Source organism: Lissotriton helveticus, chromosome 8 (genome assembly GCF_964261635.1).
Source record: "Lissotriton helveticus chromosome 8, aLisHel1.1, whole genome shotgun sequence".
Taxonomy (NCBI): Eukaryota; Metazoa; Chordata; class Amphibia; order Caudata; family Salamandridae; genus Lissotriton; species Lissotriton helveticus.
In genome coordinates this window covers 1,551,224,534-1,551,249,535 of record NC_136069.1, presented here as the reverse complement: position 1 = coordinate 1,551,249,535, position 25,002 = coordinate 1,551,224,534, and the positions used below count along the sequence as shown (strand labels likewise).

The 25,002-nt window shown below is 43.5% G+C and overlaps 1 protein-coding gene across 1 annotated transcript in view; it reads right to left on the bottom strand.

Annotated features, from left to right (window-relative positions):
• Positions 1-25,002, bottom strand: part of ARHGEF17 (Rho guanine nucleotide exchange factor 17) — a 611,927-nt gene that overhangs the window by 52,250 nt on the left and 534,675 nt on the right. The window contains exons 11-14 of the mRNA XM_078658552.1: positions 13,913-14,126; positions 13,463-13,536; positions 8,841-9,034; positions 4,272-4,522 (exon numbers count right to left, since the gene is read on the bottom strand). Of these exons, the coding sequence (XP_078514678.1) occupies positions 4,272-4,522; positions 8,841-9,034; positions 13,463-13,536; positions 13,913-14,126 (733 nt within the window). The remainder of the gene's footprint in view (positions 1-4,271; positions 4,523-8,840; positions 9,035-13,462; positions 13,537-13,912; positions 14,127-25,002) is intronic.

Here is a 25,002-nt window from a genome sequence, read left to right as displayed (position 1 = left end):
GTGTTAGGGAGGGGAGAGGGAATGGGAGCGATGGGAGTGGACGAAGTACGGAAGAGATTGGTGGCGTAGAGGAGGGTATTGTTGGCAGGCGGAGAGAGCGGGGTGGAGGTGGTGTGTATGTTGTTGGTGATGGGGGAGCCTATGGGGTAGTGAGGGCTGAGCGTGGGAGGGGGAATGGTGTTGGAGATGGACCTGTCGTGTGGAGGGGGAGTTATAATAATAGATGCGGCGTGCTCTGTGTGTTTAATTAGCGGGTGGTAGTGGGGACTGAGAGTGGGGGGGGATTGTGGGTGGGAGCTGTGGTGTCAAGGGAGAGAGGAGTGGGAGTGGTATGTGTGGGGGTCCAGGTGTTGGTGTTAGGTGGGCGGTTAGTGTGTGAGGGGGGAGAGATTTGCAAATATGATTGAGGAATGCGGGGTGGTAACAGCAAGTGGGTTATTGACTGGGGTGCTGGGGGTAGAGGTGGGGTGCGTGTCGTTCGGATGCTGAGCTAGGTTAGAAGTGTTGTGGGAGGGGGCTGTGATGTCAGGAGTGATAGTGCTGGAGGAGATATGGGTGGATGTCCTGGGCTTGGAAAGGTGCTCTTTGAACTTGGGGAACAGGTTGTCAAGAAGTTCCAGGTTCTTGTCTGTGGATTGAATTAGGACAATCCCGTTATTGTAGATAGTAATGGTGATTCTGCCAAGGAAGAGTTGGGATGGTGGGGCGGAGAGAGTTAGGCCATGAGCCGTTTTCCTGGTGGTGGAGACGGAGAGTAGGGTGAGGAACGCTTCTCTCCATTGAGCTCTACGTGAGATGTGGAAGATGATATCAATGTTCAGGGATCCATTAACCGGTGAGAAGTAGGTGTCGGCAAAGGGAGTTTCGGGGTGGGACCTCAGGAAGTTGTGTTTAAAGCGTTTAGCGGCTTTTTTGGTGAGTGTGGGTGGATAATTTATTCTATATGTGTACTTGCCGATGAGATCCATGTTGGGATGGCTGTAGAAGTGGGTATGGGAGGGAGAACGATAATAATAATACAAAGTGAGTGTGTGCGGCTTACAAGAATGAGCAAAGTATATGAGGTAACAATCAGTACAAAATAGGGATAACAGTGAAATAGGTGTAGCTTACAAACTATGCAATATACCAAATAGGAGTAAAGTACTAAGGATATACTGGAACCAGCTTACAGACTATACAATATACCAACTAGGAGTAAAATACTAACGATATACTGGGACCAGTATAAGTGCAGACAGAAGGATACAGAAGACAAGTATGACGCTGGTGAGCAACCGGTACAGTATGAGGTAGCGATTGGTGCAGTACCGGTGAGGGAAAAATGAAATGGGTGCAGTTTACACAGAGTGTATAGAATACGAGTAGAGGTATAAAACTGCACTATAGAGCGGACACTTAATCACACGAAGTTACATTAAGTTTGGCCAGAACAAGAGAGATGGTAGCCTGGACCTTGTGTGGAAATCCCAGGTGGGGGAAGATGCGTCGCAATGTTTTAATAGAAACAAAGTTTGATCTTGCTAGTTTGTTCACTTGGGCATTCATAGATAGCTTGGAGTCCATGGTAATTCCGTGGTTTCTTACTTCCTCAGAGACTTCAGTCAGTGTTCCCAGATTGTCAGGCGGCGAAAGGGTAATAATTTTTCCAATCGCCACACGTGAGTATTTCTGTTTTGGAAGCATTCAATTTGAGATGGCTCCATGTCATCCACTGATCCACAGTTCTAAGATAACTGAAAATGTGTGAGTTTCCAATGTCTTTGGGGCTTTCCAGTTTAAGGAGTATGTGTGCGTCATCTGCTTAGCTATAGCACGTGACGTGATATTAATTGATCAGTGCTGGTAATGACTTCAAGTAAATGTTGTAAAGCATGGGTGAGATGATCGAGCCTTGAGGTATCCCTGCTTTGTGAAGTACGGTTTGGATGAGAAAGGGGGTATGGATGACATTAGTTCTGTTTTGAAGGTAGGATGCGATCCAGTCGAGAGCAGCCCCCTCTATGCCGGCTTCGTAGAGTCTTTGTATTAGAGTGTCATAGTCAACTGTGTCGAAAGCAGCTGTGAGGTCCAAGACAAGTAGTGCAGCAACCCCCTTCTGGTCAATTGTGTTCTTATGGTCACCCCAGATGGCAACAAGGGCAGATTCTGTGCCTCTTCTTGGACGGAATCCTATCTGTAAGTCTGAAACTATGGCATTATCTTCAATGAATTGTGACAACTGGGTGAATGCAGCTCTGTTAATCCATGTAAAAGGTATTTCAACTGGCTGGTAAGTCTGGATACCAGGATACTGATCTAAAAAACCATGAATCTTCCAAATGAGTATCGATACACGAGAAACATTCAGAATCAACAGAACATGGCCGCCGAAGTCAGCCGGTCGGAGCAGGGAGAGGGCGAGAGAATGCGCCCTTCTCCTCTGAGGCTGTCTTTGCCGAATGTGAATTACCATTGGTATCCAGCCTTATCAGTCAGTTGAAATACCTTTCATATGGATTAACATCTCCCCACTAGATCGATAATTGACACACCTACGGTATACGACCCACTGAATGGGACACCACACCCAACCCATACATGACAGGACTGTCTGCCCTCTCGTACCCCTCACTTTGGGCGCTTGGCTAGGCCTCTCTGTGAGTAACCCTTGCTTTTCCTACACTTGTCCTGAGCCACACATTTTTTGGTGTGCACCATTCACACTGACAGTCCATTGTTCGCATTTCAGGTGTTCGCTATTATATGGTCCTGATGATTTGCGGTCGAAACGCAGTCGACACGTATTACAAACGAAATACTCTTTCAGTCTTTATCATTGTATTCGAGGACTGTTAATTCATCAAGTTACCTTACCTGTGGTCATTTTGTACAAATTGAAACAGTTTTTTTTATGTCACCTACTGTCACTCCCCCTTCTCTAGGTTCTAGTTCACTTGGGACACTGAGCACACTGTGTCTGATTTTATGATGCACATAGTAAAAGCTTAGTAAAAGTACCTTTGAAAATCTATAGTGTGTATGATCTTGATTCTTTATCTGACATTCCATCCCCACAAGTCTATGCTATTGAGCGTTTTTAGTATCAAGTTTTGTTCCCTCATAAACACCTGTCACAACTCAAAGTATGCACTATGCAAGACAATAAGATGCATACAAACAATTAAGAAACACAACATGATGTAATAGCTAACACTCTTGGGGAATGTAAGATTAAGTAAAACATGTGAAATAAGGCATGGAAAAGGCCAGTGAGGCATAGTCTCCTGTAGGATCTGGACAGGATGAGCAATCATTCCTGGATTTCTGGGGGTGCTTCCTTGTCTTCAAGTCAGATAGACACAAAATACATTTTAAAAAATAACATATTTTTCACCCTTATCAATGCCGTAACTTGTGTTGGATTTGCCTTTTTTTCTTCAGTATTAGTCTTTTAAAACGTTTTTTGTAAGTACTTTTGCTACTTATGTTGACCTGCATTTCGTTAACTCCACTCCACAGGAAATTACAACAGATGATGACAAGGAGTACAGCATGTTAATTTAGTGCAGCTGCAAAATTGCTAGATCTATGACTGCAACTCTTGGTGGGAATGGGAAATAAAATGCAATCTGTTACATCTGTAGCTGAAATATACAAAGCTACTATATTTTCTGTCAGCTTCCAATGTTAGACATAAAAGGCAATTAACAATAGAAGGCAGCAGAATTTAGACAATGCTTACATAAAAAATCAAATAAGGTAACAGAAAATGTTGTCATCAGAGGTACCTCTCTAAATTACCAACAGTAGGTATATTAAAAAAAAAAAAACGTATGCGCTCTTTAATCCCACATGTTGCTATTGCAAACCTTTTCACATTATCCCTCTTAAAGTATTACCAACCCAAATTCTTTTTTCTCCGTCAGCTCCTAGACCCCTCTGGTATTATTACCCTCTCCCCTCAGGATCTTCCTTTCAAAAGCTTTCTTTGCCACTGCGTTTCCTCCTTCCCTCTCTCCGATTCCCCTCCCTGTTTTTGGGCAGTACTACAACAGCATATATGTTCTTTTTATGCCCAACCGTTATTGTGACTCTTTACTTTTGATCCATTCTACCCTATCTTGTGTTGCCTTCTTCCCCCCTTGTTCCCCTCAGCATCGTGAAGTGTACTTATAGTTACTCAAATACGAAGCAAACACCGTATAACATTCAAGAAAGATTGCATTTAAACAGACTGTTTAGTAATGTCTGTAAGTGACTGTGTATCCCGTGCAGGGGCCCGTACTCACTTCCGAAGCTGGAGGAGATGGTAGAGCGACTGGCCTGACTCTGCAAAGTGCCCGACGGGCTTGGCGAGGATTCGTCATCGGTGTCGTCGCTGTCGAAGGGCATCAGCTCCCGGTTGGCACTGTCTACGGGCTCCGAGAGCTCTAAAGATGAGCCGGATATTGAGATATGAAGGCACTGCTGAGAGACATGGTCTTCTGGTGTGGAAGGTGCAGGATCTGAAGCCGGCCTCCCCAGAGACTCTGTTCGCTCTCTGCCAAACAAAGAACAGGTAAGAGAAAGTGCACACACATACACTCCATAGATATGCAAAAACATTCTTTGCAATTATCTTGTCTGTGAGGGAGTTGACTCCTAATCATTGAGATGGTTAGGACTATAGCAATAATGACAAAATCTGGGCAAAATAATACATCTTTCAATTTTGCTAATCTTCCATCATGGTCGCATTTTCATGGAAGTGCTAGTGGAAAGATAATGGATGGAGGTTTGAAATGATAGTAGGTTTTCTACTTTTGACTATTTAAAAGAGCTCAACAGAGGCCATAGCATTGAGATACAAAAAGTCCACTAGCTGGAGGCATGCATGTAAAGGTACTTTACAGAAGAAGCCATGATGTAGCTTCACGGGTTGTATATAGGTAGTACACCGGTCTCCCCATACAGCTTACATAAAAAGCGATGGGCATTAAGTACAAGCCAGAGTTGGTGAATAGACCGAGGGTTGACGAGGTGAGTCTTGAGCACAGTGAGGGGAGATGCTCAGAGCTATACAAGGACTGCGGAGGACTAATGTGCAAGCAGATGAGGCCCAAATTGTTATGGTTTGGGCTCACAGGCAAGCATTCGGAGAGCAAAACCAAAATAATGCCCACTGAGAGAGAGTGAAGAGGAGCCAGACTGGGTGAAGTGGTGGGGTGGTTGCGGGGGGCGGGAGTTAGTCTCAAAGGAAGGTGGTTCTCCGGAATATGTAAATCAGAGGGGGGAGGTAGAGGAGCTAGACAAAGGGACTCATCCACCAATCACCATAAATAAAGAGAGCCCATCCGTCACTTTTGGACTTTTCTTCTACTTCAGGTTTTGGAAAACAATGTTTTTTTAGATAAACCTCACCCACCAGGGCTTACCCTCCCCTTGGTGGCATGCTTCATCATTGGCTTCTTCCCGTTCCGCTGTAGAACGGGGCGTGCTGTGACCTACGAGTTACATCTGAGCACATTTTGGTATTGTTTCTAATAGCTGAAGAGAATGTAAGAAAACAGGAGTGGGAGAGTGTTGTGTGGTAGATTAAAAATACCTGGCTAGACAAAAAAAAAAAATACCTGGCTAGTAGGAAAAATTGTTTTAGTCGTACCTCTAGCCGGTATGGTTAAAAAATGGGGAAAAGAGTGAAACCCAATAGAATTATGTCCCTAAGTTTCAGAGGTCTACATGTTTCAAGGCCTACCCCAAGACTATTAATCGGGACCAAGGATTACTACTCCCTGATTCCACTTCTGTCAACACTCTTCGAAAAGGAACAATGATGGGTGTTTAGATTCAATTCACACATTGATGGTCTAAACAAAAATATACCCTGGGGACGGTTTATAAACTAATACAGTGGTCAATCTCAGGCACCTGCAGGCCAACCCACTATTTTGGACCCGTATATGAAAACATAATATGCATCTTTTTCTCCACGATGGTAGGTTATTCCTTATTTTCTGTGACATTTAATCTGTTACAACCTTACCAAGAATGCATTTTTAATTCTGACTACCCTTCAATGAATCCACTATATATTGGATTATTTTCCATATCAACCTCTTTTTTTCATTTTTTTAATACCACATCCAATTTTTTAATATCACATCTCATTTTATATATGCACTCCCAAACTTTTTTCTATAGATTAAAAGATGACGCATGCAACTCCTATCCAATTTTTTGTTACATCCCAAATATCACATGCTATGGGTACAAGAACCTGGAAGTGGTTCCATTTACTGGCGGTCATCTTGGACGGCCGGAGTCCTAGTCTTTCACAGGCATGAGGACACCGACGTTCTCACAGCAGCTCTTCCACCATATACATAGCTCAGTGCCAACCCATCAGCAACTTGGGAGACATGGTCGGCAGTCCCTATGCGATCTAGCAAGGGAATAGCCTTGGAATAGAGTACATCATTGCCGCATTTCAATAACATATGCACCTCTCAAGAGCAGTCTCTGCAATAATATGCCTATGCCAATCCCTCTTTTCTTATCTTGCATTCTCCACAGTGTGTGACTACAGGAATCCCCACCACCATTGTTGGACTTAGATGCCGAATTTAGGCATTCTACATTTATGTGTCTACTTTTAATTGACTTTTTATGTTGATGTTCTGGAATGACAGTCCTCTGTCTCCCACATATATATGTGTGTGTGTGCCTTTTTGTGCCAAGTATTTTGATAGCACTAGAACTGTTCAGTCTTATCAACACTGAAAAATATATCACAAGGTTCACAATGGTTATGCTCTCCAATCATCGCAATATACAAGTATAATACGTTTAATAGAACCAGGAGCGATGTCAGACTAACTTTCACTTTGTATACCTTTACAAATCTTCCAGATGTAACACCAAATTGGTGCTGTATGTATATATTTTTTTACTTTTCCAGCATGCAGTTGTTTTTCTACTAGAGTGTTGACAGGAGTGAAATCAGGGAGTAGTAATCGTTGGTCCTGATGAAAAGCCTTGGGGTAGGGCTTGAAACATGTAGACCTGAAAAATTCAGGAACATAATTCTATTGTGTTTCACTCTTTTCCCCATTTTTTAACTATACCAGCTAGAGGTATGAATAAAACAATTTTTCCTACTAGCCAGGTATTTTTAATCTTCCACACAAACAAAACCACTTTTGTCTACATTCTCTTCATGTATTAGAAACAACATCAAAAGTGCTCCCACGTAACTCGTACGTCGCAGCACGCCCCATTTCGCAGGGGTATAGGAAAAGCCCAATGATTACGCAAGCCACCACAGGGAAACCCCAGTGGATGAGGGTTATCGAAAAAAACATTTTGTTTTCCAAAACCTAAAGTGGAAATAAAGTCCAAAAGTGACAGATGGGCCCTGTTTGTTTACGGTCAAGTTCTCCAGATTGGAAGCCAACCAAAAAAGAAAAGCTAACCACAGTAGTCCCAGCCAGGTTTAAATGACTAAATATACACTCTCGAGCTGTGCACAGTATTAGACAGTAAGACAGAGGCAGTGGGGGAAGATACTACTAGTTCTGCTTTCCTTCTATGCTCTTCTGTTCACCAAATAATGCTGTTGTGAATGGAAACAGTCTCCAAGCCAGTGACACACCATTTGTTCATGTCGGCAGAGCAAAAAAGTAGAACAGCTCTGCTGGAGCTCAGCCAGCGTCAAAACCTAGGTCTTCCATGGGCGTTGCATGGTAACAAATCTTTCCAAAGTGGAAGGAAGCTGTCTCACTCTAAGCCCACCAAGACACTAGCCAAATTATACAGCTGGATAAGATATGCAAACAATTTATTACACACTAATACATCTCTTACTCTGACGAGCCACAAGCGTATACCCGTTAGCATTTGGAAAGACCATGTGTATGGGTAGCCTGCAAAGCACGGCCACAAACTGCTACAAACACTAAATAGGACAGCATGCGTTACCATGGGAGAAAAACAAAGAGACAACGTGAAAGCAGCACCTTTAGCTAAACAACAGTTCCACTATGTTTCAAGATCTTAGTGCAATGCACAGAGTATTTTGGAATGTCGCCTCAGCGTCTTCAGAGTAACAGGAGAGAATTCTAAACCACTACATTGCTAAATATATTTCACGATAAGTCTCACTGTAGGTTAAATGGCAACGCCCTGAGGAAGTACACGGGCAGGGGTGCGTCCCTTCTTCTGGATTACTCGTTTGTTTGAAAGGATGGAAGATCTACTGAGATTCAGTAAGTCTCTGAATGCCATGTTTATCAACATCTGTCCCTATGGATTTCCCACCATCACTCTTGGGGCAGAAATTATTAGGATGCGAGTTATGGGCCTGGTTGCAGCAAGCACTCTGTAAAGTTTCATGCAGCATGTGACACACAATAATACTCCAGCAATCACACAATACAAGTCACAAAACCTGAAACATATGTTATCTTATAGCAATGGGTATATGTATGGGGTGGGTAAGTAGCTAGTAGAAGGGATAATTAAAATGATAATGTACATGCTATAGTTATATGGCAAACCAGATTTGCTTGGGGAATCTGTGTACAGATAATTATAAACAGTTGTGGTACTTCTGGGCAATGTAATTATTCAGAAGTTTAACTTCCTAAAATGAAGTAAAAAAGAAATTCACTGGGTATTATGCAAATTAAATAAATTGTATGACTCGAATTACTAATTTAATATTTGATAAATATTAATAATACATTTATAGCCAAGTGGCGTGTGCATAAATAGGTTCCACAAAATAATTCATCGCACACAGATGTCAACCAGGCGAAGTAGAGCTATTTCAGTACCCAATGTGCATCATGTCACGTCAGAACATGCAGGCTGGCCTTTACCTGCTGTTCTTCTTTAGGCCTGGCACGGAGGCGATGCAGAGGATCCGGGCAGAGCAGACCGCGATGCATGCTTCGACAGTGGGTTCGTTCTTGATGCTGAGAAGACACACTTGTCCCACGTAGCCATCGCTGTTGCACACCCAGACTTCATGGGCATTCTCCACGCTGCTGTGACTGGGCGATGCGCACGAGAACTGCAGGAGGCAAGCACAGAAGACATCAGGGGGCAGATCTTTGATCTCAAGAAGTGCAACATTTTACTGGAACATTCACCTAGATTTACAAATAATAATCTTTTCCCAATAGCATACAAACATCAAGAACATTCTGTGGACTTCAAGCTTGCTTTAAATGTACTTAAAAGTTGGTTTGATCATGTGACATTTAATGCTTGCAATGTCACGTGAAGGAGGACCAGGAGTCAGGCCATCATACAAGGAGACACCCACTCTCATTTTCCACTCACTGCTTCAGGAGTCATGTTACATGCCTGGTTCATGCGAAATTGTAGGCTTGTTGATGTGTTTCTCGTAAGGATACGTGATCCTGCTTCATGGAGTGCTGTTCCATCGCCCGCCCTCAAGAGATTGATGCTTATTATGTGGAATTACATTTAATGTGAAATTTTCCCAGTCTGCAAATGTATGCGGAACATTGTGTAGGGAGGTTTCAGTCTTTCCAAACATGAGTAGCCCAAGCATACACCATGTGGAATGTGGTTTATTTACCCCAGTCAAAGCAAGCTTTTCCCAATTACTTGGGTGGAGCTGGTTTGCAGAGCGGTGGCACATACCCAGGTCACCTAGCAGCTGATACTCAAAACATTATGCTTCTAGCTGTCAGAAAGGAGGACTTGGACCCAAACAACATACAAGAATAACAGGAACATCACAGGGCAACACTTATATGCACCAGGCTCAGCAGCCCTGTGTTCATACACTTTTGCACTGCAACACACAGATGGAAGAATCACATTCTATACCTCTCTCAATATACCCTCTACCCCCGCTCTGACTCATCCCAAACATCATTGTATTACTATGATCTCCAAACTAATACTCTTTAGACTAACCATCTCTGTCCCACTTTTATCCTATTAAATCCAACCAACAGATACACATGGACACTGTTCGAACAAACAACTTATATTTCCCTATACTAATCACCAATATCCATTTTGGGTTCCAGAGTAGCATGCTACTCACTGAAACGCGCTTCACCGCCTCGTCAGGAGTAGCAGGTGCTATATAAATATAACTACAAGTAGCAGCTTATCATCAGCCGATGCCTGGCACACGGCACCTGATGTTTATCATGGAGGCAGTGGTAGTTCCTGGGGATTGGAGGGAAAAGTAGTGAACTCTGCTGACTCACGTATCAGCTGCACATGGACGGCTGCTTGTGTGCGCCTAATATATGGTTCATGTCACATTATATTTGTCTGTATCAGAAATGGGGGCTACTTAGCACTCTTTAACTGGATCCACTTCGTCAGCTGCCTGACCTCCTTTATATTCTTTTGCAATTTCTGCCAATGTGGCACTCCCGCCACCTGTACTGAGCCCAGCACATTGCACGGCTTCACAAGCAATCATCATGGCCACACCACATACTCGTCTGTTGCTTCTAAGTGGCTGCATGGAGTGAAGCAGTGCCGTGATCCAGGCTCTGAGGCAATTGCTTGAAACCTCTGCTGCTGATGCCCCAGTCCTGGCAGCAAGGTGTACAGTGGAACATTTATTCCGGATTAGCCCAAACTCTGGGCTCTTGGGCTTCCTGGCGACGTCGCCCATCAGCTGTGACAGTCCAGTTGATCAGGCTGGGCAAAATAGTGTTGATGGACTCTTCAGGGCTTCCCTGATACGTGTGGATTTGCATTTGATGTTGCTTCAGGAAGTCAGAGCGATCTGTGATGGGAGTGAGGGTATTGCAGCATGACTTTCCTTATTGTTTCTAGTAATTTGGTCTGGATTGACAGCGCAGGTGTCTACTGATCTATTGTTACCAATTCTTTAAAATATGAATAGAGTGGGCATTGGATCTTTCCAGAGGAGCTTAAGTCTCTCTCACCTCATGTGAAAATGTGAGCTCTCTCAGCGCTCACAGTTGATTCTCCCAGAGATTAAATCTGTAGAATCAACCCAGATTTTTAACAAAGGGCATTTACTGCAGAATTCTGAGCGAGTTATGCAAAAGAAATATGTTTGGGAGAGACACTCACAAAGTAAAATTATGAAATACAACTTTGAACGGATCCATAGAAAGTGTAGGGAACAGCAAAGTGGTTAACCGTATTTCCCAGGAGGTCCCTTGCCTGCAGGAATGATAACGGTTCTACGCAGGAACAGTCCTGTGTGCCCCACTCCCTGCATCAACTGAGAAAGTAGAAGTGGAACTGGCCAAAATGAAATAGTGAACAATGAGAAAGAGGACCTCTACGGCCAGGTTATCACAGTATTCTTATAGACACCAAGTTCAAATCCCAGTACTTGGAAAGGAAGGGATGGTTTGACAGATCTACTGTGACTTCTAAGACCTCAAAGGACACTTACTGCGACCTTGTAGCTGACCTTGCATCATAGTGGTAGTTAGTAACAGATAATTAATCTTAGTCTTTTAAGAGCTTTGATGGATTCAAAGAATGGGAAAGACAATTGGGAATGTGACCCAGGTAATTGTCCTACTTTAATTTTATTGTAAACATACGGGGCCTGAGTGACAGAGTCCTCACTGGGATCTCCCAAGCTATGGGGAGGGAATCTATGTGAGCCTTTAACATGGACATGAAATCTGCTCTTAGCCTCCTGTAATTCAGAAAGAAGCTAAAGACATCTCAACAAAGAGCATTATTTATTATCCTGCATCATAAGAACCTATGTATCTCCTGTCTTCAAGTAAAAGATTCTGCACAGTGCTCTGTTGCTCCCCATCATGAATTACCTCCATATACATACATATACGGCGGGGTCACAAGAATTAAGGGATTCGACTGCAGTGGTGTTGCCAGCTATTTATGGATTTACCATACTTGACGCATAATTCACCTTCTGCTGCATAGTTTGCTGCATAATCTGCTACATAATCAACAAAAAGTTGCTTTTAGCTTAGATGCACCAAATGTTACTATAAAAAATATTACCACGTCGAACAAGTATAGTGGCAGACCACTTACAGAGAATAATTGGTTACCCTTCAGCTGCTGATTGCTGCATCCGGATGTTAAACTAATGAAGCAAAACCTTTACTTAGACACCATTAACGTGTGTTATAGTTACAAAATAGTGAAACAATACTGCCACATGACACACAACTTTAAGTTGCATAGTTTTTCTACTCTTGCTGAATAACTTAGTCATCCCTAACTCATAATGAGGTCCTCTATTGTGGCTTAACAGTGGTGGCCCTGCATATAGGAGCCCAGATTATGCTCTTCATGTGAGAAAGCAGCAAAACCTCAAAGCACCCAGGCTACAGGTAGCGCTGTGGTTCAACGTCTGCTGGGCTGATCTCAACCAAGGAGCAAAACAAATCACCAATGTCTAAAACAATAGCAGTAAACGTCAAACAGGACAACATGGCCATCCAGTCTAAGTGTCTGTGTGTCAATAACGGATGGAGAAAAGGCCAAGCTCAATGATCTGTGTCTAAATATGTAATGTACGGAGGTTCAATGTTTTCTTTATGGACACACTCAAACCAACATTTGTCAGCTAAAGGGTAATCCTGAAAAAGCAGGATGGTGACACACAACTACGTAGAAGAGCTTGCAAAGAAATGTAGGACACGGTCGCTGCAAACAATGCACACTCGATGCATGAACCTGGCTATCAGGGAAAATGATGGAGGGAAACCATGCAAAGGAATGTATAAAGAAGACATGATACTAAAGCTAGTGGCAGATCTGAAGAAATAGGCATGATAAAAATAGATAGGGGTGAGTTTTCCTTTGAGGTCCAATTTTTTTTAAAGAAATTAGAACACAGAAGAGGGCAAGCAAAATGCTTAATGACAAACTTGGAAGATACTGGACAGGTACTTGGGTGTATGACAATTCTGGCTGCCATGTGGTGAGGGATGTCTAGACAAATTCTCAAATGAGTTTGAATATCATCAAATATGAAGTCCTGGGACACCGTCCCGGGTGATCAGCCGCACTACATAAATTCACTGATTGATTAGTTTCCTTGGCAAAACACTGCACACTTTATGTATTTTTATATTTTATTGCATGAATTAAAATTGTGAGTAGTGTGCCATCCATGTGAACATGTGCTTCTCGTGCTAAATTGCATTTGGATGGCCAGGGGGTATCTAGGTATAACACCAGCTGAACAACTAGACAAACTGGGGAAAGTGTGAAAAGCAGCAGGCCTTGTTAAAGCATTGTAAGTGTTACGTTAACAAAGCAAGGCAGGCGCGAGTGAGCAAAAATTGGTATAAGGCAAGGAGAAAAAACATAAGGTCAAAAGAGAAGAAAACTTGAGAATTCTCCATCGCTCCTTGCAAAAAACATCAGAGAAATGGGTTTAAAACATGAATCTTCTACACATTAGATATTTTTACATTAATATTGAAACATATGCCAGCTAGGGTCAGTGAGCGACTTGAGCATGTAAACATACCTGCATACCGCTCCTGGTCTTCATGATGGGGATAGCCTTCAAAAACTCGGGATCCAGGCGGTTCCTGTTGGAAGCTGTAAGCCAGAAAGAAAGAAGAAACACAGGTCCTTAGGTGACTCATTGACGGCAGATATTTTTTACGGTCATTGTTTCAGCAACTCTAGCCTACAACTAAAAGTATTAGTCTGCAAATTCCCGTCTCTATGTTTCTTACCACACTTAGACCTAGACATTATAAAAAAGCATGCCTCCCTTGCCTCAGAATAGACCCGTAACGTATTCATAGACTTCAAAAACACAATGGCTACAACATCAAAATATATAGAATTCAGCCCCATGTCCTCAGATATGCACATGGGAATATGCATATCAGACGTCATAAGGTGCAATGGTGAAGGGAAGTGGACCTGCCCCTGGGACGCCTTCCCAATCTGGATGAGGACCATTTACCCAGCTTCTTCTTGGTATCCTCGAACACCTGCTCAAAGTGATTCCGGCCATCGGGATTGGGAAACTCAAAAATGAATGACTCGGTCCCATCGGCTTTGGTTGTGGTCAGCTCCATCTTGTTTGGTGGAAAGGAAAGAGAGAAGGAGAGCGACTGTTTCTCCGACAGTTCTCGGTGGACGGCGGCCATCATATCCTTGATGACATCATCAAGGCTCTGCGGGGAAAAAAGAGAAAGTGACGGTCTCTAAAAATAGAAGAACGAGACAATAGAGGCAGTTGAACACAGGTTCAATTTGTAATGAATTTTACAGACTAACGCAAGATGGAATTTTAATTTTATTGGAGCACAGAGAACTCTCAGAAAGCATTTGGTTATTAGATGGAAGACCAGGTTTGAAACAAGGTTTCTGGAGTTACACTTAGTCAGCCACTAACCTTAAGGAGAAGCAATGTTTGGGGCCTGAGAAAAAAGGATAGAGGTTTCACAGCAAACCTAAAGCCCAAGCATGTTTCCAAGCAGTACCACTGCTGTAAGAGATCACAGCCCATGTACGTTTTGCAAAGGTCAAAGGAATATCACAATAAAAAGATCTAAAGCTGGAAAAGACAACTTTATACAGGTGCAAAAACTGTATCTGGAGTTGATTGTTTCCAAGCCGTTTGCCCACAGTCTGAGGACTCTACGTTCAGCCACAATTACGTGATCTATGTCATGGTTTCAAGGAATCATGCACCTTCATCCTTGATGGAATTAACTTTGTGTTGTCAGCCAATCAGGATACAGCATGCGTACCAAAATTAATCTTTCAAACATCCACTTGCACAGTAGGCCCCCTATGGACCTGACTTGGGACTTATTCTGGACATCTCTTAGCTTTTTTGTCAATTGCAGAGACCTTTTGTCTACCAGGCATACTCTCCAAATTTGTCATATGAGAAGTTCTGGAAATATTGTCTTTCGAGGGCACAGCCATTGTTGGTGCAGCAGGTATGGCGCACCGGGTCACATGAGCAGGAAGACTCACATAGGAGCCAAACTATTGCTGTGTTCTACTACATAACTGTGACTTTGAGCAATTGCTTTGCTCCCATTGAAGCCAATGATGACTTTGCCATAAAACTATTGGAATACGTAGACTGGAGCTTTTGAGATTTGAAAAGCAACATTATAATGGAGTCCAAGCTAGAGGAAATACCATCAACTTCATCAAAACAAGTCGAGTCATTTCTTACTTTCTCGAATGAAGAATATTGTACAGATATGATTATGTACTTTTTGTCAGCATTTTAATCAATATGAAGCATTTAATATACAAAATAAGGTTTCATCACTTTTAATGAAAGGGCAAGGTGATGAGACAGGTTGGTCCAGTGCACATTTTAATGTTTTAAGTGTTTATTTCATAAACTTCCCCTACTATGGATTTGGTTTGACACTGAATAAATGAATCTGAAGGTCTTCACCAACTTTTTGAAAGTGGCATTGTGTTTTGTGGACACCGCCATGTTGGTAAGATGCTCCAATAGAGACAGAAAACATTGACATTACAGCGAGGCACAGTGGGGTAGCTATGAGAGAGAACCAATGAACACAGGAGGCAGACTGCTTAGCATCTTTTGGAAGGAAAGGGCAAAAAAGATGCAGCTCTTTCTCTTGAGCCACCAGGCAGATCCAGTGGCCAATCACGTGGCCTGGGCTTCGAGCCTCACCCCATCAGGAGAGGAGAGCTAGTCCCTGCCAATATGGTGCGACATAAATGAGAGAAGGACAAACTGAAGTGGGTTTGTGGGTATTATTTGGTTTTATATTTGTGGTTTTATCAAACTTGGGACAGGTCCTCAAGCAACAACAAAATACTACACAAAAAACATCAGCTAAACCACCCTCCATGACTGGGGGCAGATTAAGCACCAACAGTTGTCTTTTGTTTGAATCCTTTTTAGATCACTTTGTGCCCTGGCTTGCCCATCACTATATAGGTTGGGCCCTCTGCCTTTAGAAACTATGGTTAAATGTGCTAGGAACTAATGGTTTACATCTTATTGCTGCCACTGCCAAAAACTCCGGAAAATGAAATCCTATCCCTCCCAGAACATCTAGAGGAGGTGGGATCACTCGTTTCGCTCAGTCAGTTGACTGTGTGCAGGCCACGGCCTCCAAGTTGTCAATGAAATCAGGAGAGTAGATTGTGTGACTTTCCTTCAATAACTCCTATAAGGCTACAAAACAAAAACTCTTTCCCTGTGTCTCAATGGTTTTTGTTTGGAATGCCCACCCAAAGTAGCACCACCTCTGAAAGACACCTGTTCAAAGACTGGCAGACTCACAGGAGAAACCTGCACATGAGCCTGACTACTTTAAAGTGAAGATGGACACAATAATGGTTTTCCTCGAGTCCAACAAAATTGTATAAAGTCATACACAAATGAATTGTTCAGCAGCTAAAGTAAATTTGGGGATCTCAGAACCTCTATGGGGGGCTGCAGGGGCTACTGGGTCATAGCCGTCATGATTGGGGTCATTTGCCACTGGGGTCCTGCAGTTGGTCCTAGTATGTTTCTGATTACTGGGCCAAGTGCACGCTTTCTGCGCCTGACTCTCAAGGGAGGAAGTGTGGTGGACAAGCTCAGAACTCAACACTCCGCCAATAGACATAATAAAATATTGTCCAGCCCATTGCTTCTATTTAATGAAAAAGACACTCACGGCAAATCCAAATAATACATTCTTCAACGGGGCTAAAGAGCGCACTAGCAGTTATCTCACTGAATACTTCATAGGTCAGAGACAATAGTTATTTAAGCCTAAACAGCTAGCACCAGTAAAGGTTAGCGCCCTAACAACAGATTCACCATTGCCAGATTTAGACACCGTCTTTCAATCTTTGGGAATTCCGGCCCATGTTACGTGCTCAACAGAGATGTTGTTCAGGAGGCACAGGGTGATGCAATTGGTGATCTCGCACCTTCAACGTTGGCTCCAACAAGGCAGAGCCACTGGGATTTAACAGTGTGCTAGACCTGGTCAGCGGGGGCTCGTCTTTAGCAGTTGCTCACACCAGGAAGGGGATGCAGGTCTTCAGTGGTTGCAGCCTCTGAGACGAGTGCAGATGGATTCTTGTCTTTGGCAATTGTGGCATCCGAGCCGGGTGAAGACAGATGCATTTCTTCGTCAGGGCCGGACCAGCCGCAGCAGGCAACGGGCGTTTCCCGGTTGGGCCTAAGGGTGGGGGCCGATTTTGGACCCCTGCGGGCCATTTTTGTTACCAAGGGCCGGTTTTGCAGCATAGTTGCAATTTCGGCTCTCTGTAACAAAAGCAGCTGCAGTGTTTTCCAGATGCACAATCCCCAACCACCACCCCCACGGCCGGTTCTACTCAATAGCCGGGTTAATTTGCATTTCCAGTCCTTCCCTCATCTTCGTCCATTGAGGCCTCCGGGCCAAGTGCAGACAGAAGCTCATCTTCAGCTGTTACATCCTTTGTACCAAGGACAGCACGTCTAAAGTGGCAACAACAGCTCCTCGTGGGGCTACACACGTCAGGCAGCAGCAGAAAAGTGCCTACAGGGGGGTGTGGTTTGGACGCCGAGAGAGATGGCGGCTCGGTGATTCTCTCTACCCGTGCGGAGTCCGAAATCTAAAGGCGGAACGCACCTCACCGCCCCTACATCGTCAAAGGTGGCAGAATCGACTATCGGAATGTGAGGGGAGCGTCTAGGAAGTATGCCCGTGGTTTTCCGTGGCCGATAAGTGGCTTTTCAGCTAATTCGGGCGGCCCGTCCCGAAGGCTGCAACGAGTGAGGCGGCAGAGGAGATCGCATGGCTGCCCAAAGTATCGGCGGCTGAGTCATAGGACCCTGACGGGAGTCGAACACGATTACTGGAGGTAGCGCTGGATGAACTGGTTTCTAAAACCGTGAGTAGACGCAACCATCACCGGGCGACATTAGACCCGTGAAAGAACACTTGCGTTGCTCGCGTAGGCAAAATGGCGGCTCGCGCTATTCCTTGAGCGAGGTCTCCCTATGCTGCACACGGAGGTTAGACTTTGTTGTTGGACATTGAAATGCAACTAGCGAACACAGTGGCAGTTGTGAACCACTATGGCATAAAATAGGGCGTTTTAACGTAGTGTGGTCAACCTTTGTTCTCGGCGCTTTTTTTCTCTTTTTTCTACCGATACCGGATGTGAGGAGAAGAACAAGGTCGGCTTACCCTACAGATCAGTAGCGGTGGACACTTGCTTGATCACTGAAGTACATGATCACTGCAATATAGCAATGCTTTAATAGAACAATACGGTCCAAGAATATATTGCAGTGTGTATGACGTCTCATGGAGGCAGGGTTTGCTTCACTGGTGAAATGGTTATTGCACTGTCGAGTGTAGCCCAGCAAACATATGAATGAGCCCTGAGCTGCATCATGAAGTTTTTGAATGTCAAATCAAGTTTTGCATGTCGCAATTTTCAGTGAGTACAATGAGAGGGCTGTTAGAGTGTCTCCAAGAGTGTACAGCTTAGCACAAATGGTGGTTCTCAAAATGGCGGCACAAGCGTAATGCATTGATTGAGTGTGTGCACCTTCTTACGGCGCTCGACAACCACAGGAGAGATCATCATTGCGGCTAATGTGCGAATCATATGGTAACTCTCATCTCCATGTACTGAGATAGCTGTTGGTATCAGAGTGATCAGTGACTGTAACCATTCCTTAAAGGGCGGCTGGGAGTTAAGTGAGAATACCCACCTCGACTAAAGGAATAATAAAGAGCTTGTGAAAAGCCTGAAGAGGCTTAAATCCAACCAGTCGAATCCGAATTCGCCCAGCAAAGGAGGGAAAAACAGCCCAGACCCGATTGACCTGATACTCAGCAGATTGGATGAAGTAAGGGATCTGGCAAAGGCAACCAAGGAGGAAGTAGCGGCGATCAGGCAGGACAACCGGGACACCAATGCGAAACTGCTGGAAGCAGAATCGAGGATTAGCAAAATCGAAGATAGGGAAGTCAAGTCAGGTGAAGCCATTAAACATCTGTGCATAGCAGCAGACCAAACGACATGGAAACTCGCGAAGTTGGAGGACAGGAACAGAAGGGGGAACCTACGAATTTTTGGTATTCCGGAAGGTTCGGAGGATCAACAGGGGGGCTGTGTGGCTTTCCTATAATCATGGTTAACCCAAGTTACTAACATGACCTTTGTCCATCCGTTGGAATTTGACAGAGCGCATAGAGTGCCGGGCAGGATAAGTAAGAATCAAAAAGGCCCTAGAGCCATTGTGTGTAAACCATTACGCTACCAACATGTAGAGCAAATTCTCAGCTTTATGCGGAAAAACAACCATATCCTGTGGAAGTCATCTAAAATCTACATATCACAGGATTTTAGCAGGGAGACAGTTGATGTTAGGAAAGCGTTCTTGGCACTACGACCAATGTTGAAGAAGAGAGGTTTCCAGTACGGCTTCATGGGCCCTACAAAATAGCGTGTGATTATCCAAGGCTCTCCACACATCTTTTCAGATCCATTGAAACTGAAGCGTATGTTAGATGGACCTGAGGACCTGGATATGGAAACGAGCAACACTGAGGACTCAGCAGGCCAGTCTTCGGCCTCAGGTTACAAGTGAATGGTCCTCATCTACGTTTTCAATGCAATTCCTATATGTACCCCTTTTTCTTTTACAGGGAGGAGCTTCGAGCCTCTAAACTTTTCCTAGGTTATATTACGCTTTAAAGGCTTTTGCGATGGTTGCAATTGATATTGTTTCAATAGATAAGGAGAAAGTCATACAATACCTGCTGGTATAATAACGACTGTAAGGTTTGCATTAGATTTTGTTCCATTGATTAAGGAGAATGCTGTATCATTGCATGTTAGTATAATGTTTATCTAGTATTGGATACCTATCCGCAAGTTGGTACGATTACCATATGTGTTCCGAGGGACGATGTCTGTTGATATTGCTGTTGTTTTACACAGTTGCCTTAAGGTCAACAGGAACTATGATGTACATGCTTCTTTTCAAGAAGTCCTTAGTTGTGGTCCCTAGACCGCTGTTCACCCAGGTTACCCTAGTTAGCGGCAATCCGCAGGTACGATGTGGAAATTGGTTTGTTCCAAACTTGTTCAAATATGTATACGCACGGGGGGGATGCACTGCAATCTCTCTTCAGTCACCATGCCTACTACGTACAGGTGGGGTGGGGAGGGTGGGGGGTTGTGGGGTTTCTGGGTTGGGATGTATGTTCTATGTTTTTTGATTTTGTTTCTTTGTGCTTGCATATTGATTACCGTCTTAACGCCTGGTAGTGGGGGAGGTCGTGGGCTCTGCTATCGTACGATCACGTATATGGGCCTCACTGATCCCGTGGAATTTTGTCTCTCTGTCATACTACTACTAATGCCCTGTGTGATATATGACTCTAGTATGATGGTACATTCCATTGATGTCACATAGAATTATTAGTACTCCGTTAGAGGCATGTAACGTAGATAAATTGAAGATATTATCTCTTAATGTTAAAGGAATGAACCAACCTGTTAAGAGACAAAAGATCTTAGACTACATACGGAGATTGAGAGGTGATATTGTCTTACTACAAGAGACGAAACTTGAATCTAAACAGTTCCACCATATGAGGAACAAGTTTTATAATGAAGTTGTGGGTGCAGAAGCTGTGCACAAAAAGAATGGTGTCTTGATTCTTTTGGCGAGGAAATCCAAGATTGAGCTTCTGTCCTCTGAGGCGAGTGATGATGGGAGATGGGTCACGGCCAAGTTGAGTAAGGACAACACAGAGTTTTACGTCACAAACATTTATGCTCCTAACACTAGCGATCTTAATTTTTGGGAGGCTCTTAACAAGCATATTGGAAACATCCCGGATAATGCTGTCCACATACTGGCTGGAGACTTCAATCTCCCCTTGGATGCAACGCTAGATAGAGACTCCCACTGTCCCTTCAAATCAAATAAATCACATAAAGCCTTTATCAATTTATGTCAACGTTTTCACTTAGTAGATGCGTGGAGGCTTCAAAATCCTACAGGGAGGGATTTCACTTTTTACTCCGCACCACATGACTCATACTCCCGAATCGACTATATCCTCATATCACAGAACGGTGTCCCTAGAATTGAGTCCACTACCATAGAACCCCGAGTAATGTCTGATCATTCTTGCATCTCCCTATCCATTGCCAATGTCAAACCCTCTTCTCGTCAGACGTCTTGGCGTCTAATGACGAAATCCTAAGTAATGAACAACATCGGACCACAATACAAGAGGAGATTTACTCTTATCTGCAGGTCAACAAAGAAGGGGATACATCTGATCTCGTTAGATGGGAGGCCTTGAAAAGCAGCATAAGGGGGGTCTGTATTAAAATCAGATCAGCAATGAACAAAAATTATAACACAAAGCTGGAGTCCCTGGAGAGTGAAATTGTAAACCTAGAAAGTAAACATTTGAAAGACAGAGATGATATGTCACTTCATGCCCTGGCGAATAAAAAATATGAATACAATAAAATAGTCAGCGAAAGAGCGGGTGTTTGGCTTGATAACAGAAGGAGGTTCAAGATCTGCGACTCCAATAAAGCTGGTAAAAGCCTAGCCTCATACTTGAAGTTTAAAATCCAAAAGAATTCGATCAGTGTCATTAAAGATACCGTGGGCTCCTCACATTCGGACCCAGACAAGATAACAGAGGTGTTTAGGGCATTTTATGAAGACCTTTATGCTAAAAATAAAACGGTGGAAGAAGATAAGATTAAATGTTACCTAGATGAATGTGACCTTCCGCGACTTTCTGCTGAAGACCAAACTGGTCTTAATGGCCCGATTAGTGCTCTGGAAATAGGGAATACAATTAAAAGTTTGAAATCTGGGAAAGCGCCAGGCCCGGACGGCTTCACGGCTAAATTTGACAAAACTTTCCCCTCCCTCCTTATAGAGCCCCTTCAACATCTATTTCAAGAAATTAATGACACAGGTGAGGTTAGAGGCACAATGGCAGAAGCAATAATTGCAGTGCTTCCTAAAGAGGGGAAAGACCCGTCGCTCCCGAAAAACTATAGACCTATATCACTGATCAATATAGACTGCAAGATCCTGGCCATGATATTGTCCGCCCGCCTCCAGAAGGTTCTCCCTCAGTTAGTCCACCCATCTCAAGCAGGCTTCCTTAAAAATAGGTTGTCCAGTGATAATACAAGGATTCTGGCTCATGTTTTAGAAAAGGCGAAATTGTTAGGTACACGCACGGCAGCAATAACACTGGACGCTGAAAAAGCTTTTGACAAAGTTGATTGGGCCTTCCTTAGAGCAGTCCTCCATAGGTTTAACTTAGGGGAAACATTTACTAGACTAGTGATGTCCCTATACTGCTGTCCGTCAGCGAGAGTGAGAGCCGGCGGATCCCTTTCTTCCTCCTTTTGTCTAAAGCAGGGCACGAGACAGGGATGCCCCCTGTCTCCATCATTGTTGTTACTAGCGATCGAGCCGTTCTTATACCATATAAGAAACAACCCCAACATTGTAGGCATCCCTTTTGGGGACTACACGGTTAAATTAACGGCATATGCAGACGATGTGCTTGTCTTGTCAGAGAAAGCCGATGAGGCAATACCTGCGCTCTTGTCTGACATTGAAGACTTTTCCAAGGTCTCTGGTTACAAACTCAATAAAGACAAGACAGAGGTTAAACTTCTGAATAATATTGGTGATAAGGGAATCATTGGGGACTCCGGCCTTACTTGGCAGCCTAAGTGTTTTAAATACCTGGGGTTAGACTTTGACAAAGATTTGATCTCCACCCTGAAAATAAACGAAGAACTGAATCTAAAGAAGCTTTCCACACTGCTTGAAAGCTGGTCTCCAAAATTTCTCTCTTGGTGGGGTAGGGCGGAGACGCTTAAAATGATGTCTACTCCGTTGGTTAACTACCTGGCTAGCATGCTTCCTATGACATTCTCAACTTTATCACCAAGGTAGACCAGCTGTTTGGTAGTTTCTTGTGGCGTGGGAAGAAAGCCAGGGTATCACTAAAGAAATTGCAATTGGCCAAAGACAAAGGAGGCCTGGGTCTCCCTTCGTTCAGGAATTATCAAACAGCCTTTCTCTGCAAACAGGGAGCCCAATGGTTAATTAGATCACCAAACTACACACCCATTTGGATCAATATTGAGGAATCACTAGTGAACCATGCCCCACTTTAAACCCTCCTCACTATGGACCTATCGCATTTAACACACCCCAAATACATACTGCTGAACACTAGACGGGCTCTGCTTAGACTAGATCATACACATAAAACTAAGCTAACATTCGCTAAGTCCTCTTTTATGTCACTCTGGAGAAACCCATATCTAAAGAATAATGGTGGTAGACTCTTATGGAAATCATGGTCCGAGGAGGGCATTAACATGGCAAGGGACTTATATGAGGAGAAAAATCCACTCCCATTCTCGACTCTGCAACAGAGGCATGGTCTCACACCGATGGATTTTTATGACTTCTTGAAAATTAAAGCGATATTAACGGCACGTAACTTCTCTCCATACACACCATAGTTAGTAGCTCATCTTCCACGTCTTGTACATGCAGGTCACTTCGTCTCTAAGGTGTATAAACTTTTACTGCCCTTGCCCAGGAAGACTCACAGAAAGGTCGAATTGAAATGGGAAGCTGAGCCGAATTTAACAGGCATAGAATTTGACTGGGAGATGATTCATAAGACGGCCCTTACCCATAAGGTCTCACCTATTCTATTTCAAACAAAGTACATGCTAATAAACAGGGCATTTTGGACTCCAGATAAGCTCTTCAAGTGTAAATTAAGGGATTCGCCTAACTGCTGGAACTGCCAGTCAGGCGCAGGCGACATTGCGCACATGCTTTTCAATTGTCCCTCTTTACGTATATACTGGGGGAAAATATTTGACTGCATTCAACACGTATTCAAGATACGACCTGTACAGGACTTTGTATATGTACTTCTAGGGGCGCTTGACCCACAGTTATCAAATGACCAAGACCGCCTGCTTCTGGACTTAATGCTGACACTTGCGTGCAAAGTGGTTCTATGCAATTGGAAAAGCGCGAAAGAGGTGAACTTTAAAATTTGGCAGGAGTGGTTATCATTTCTGAGAGGCGCTAATAATCCAGCGTTACAAGCTGCTTCATGGAAACCATCCAATAGGAGGCTGTGGAAATCGCTAGATGCTTCCTCATTTCATTATGAGCCGCCTTGATGCAATACAGGCGATCCTGTTACAAAGGCATATGCCACCTGTGAGTACACTTGTTGTCATCCATTAGAGCCTATTCCACCACACCTACACGCATTGAGAGTTATGTCTGTATGTGTCTTATGATAATGCAAGCAGGAGCTGAGTTATTTTATATTAATTTCATTTTCTGTATGTGCTTATCAATAGATGAATCGAACATTTTGTGTACTGGAAGAATTATTGTACTGTTTTTCCTTTTGTTTTTCTATTTCAATAAAAACGACTTGAAATAAAAAAATAAAAAAAAAGAAAAGTGCCTACAGACGCTGGAGGGGTGCTGGACACCATGATGTCAGTCCGACTGGTTGCTTCTTTACCCAGTTCACCAAGGGACTGCACTGGGTGGTACACACACTGGGAACACAGTGGACTTCTACACCTGGACAGTCCCGGCTCCTGTAAAACTAGGAAATCTCCTGTCTTCTTGGAGCATACAGTTAGGCTTCTAGGAACTAGGCAGACCCTCAGCTTCTCCAGAAAGTTGTACAGACTTCAGGTGATGCAAACACCAACGATAGTCACCAAACAGCTCTCCAAGCGCTCTTCGGAGCACTCCATTCTTGCTATTGTTTTTTAAAAGCACAGTACAAAACCATAGCCATGGCTACGGTTTTGTACTGTGTTTTTAAAAAATAATCAAATGAATGATCATCTATCAAAAATTAGATAAAGAAGAAATAATCATTTTCATCCAAAAACTTGGAGTATCTAATAATTTTTGTATTTTTGGGGGATTGCTTTCTTCAACTTTGAATGATTTTGACTCATTGAATCATTAATACAGATTACATT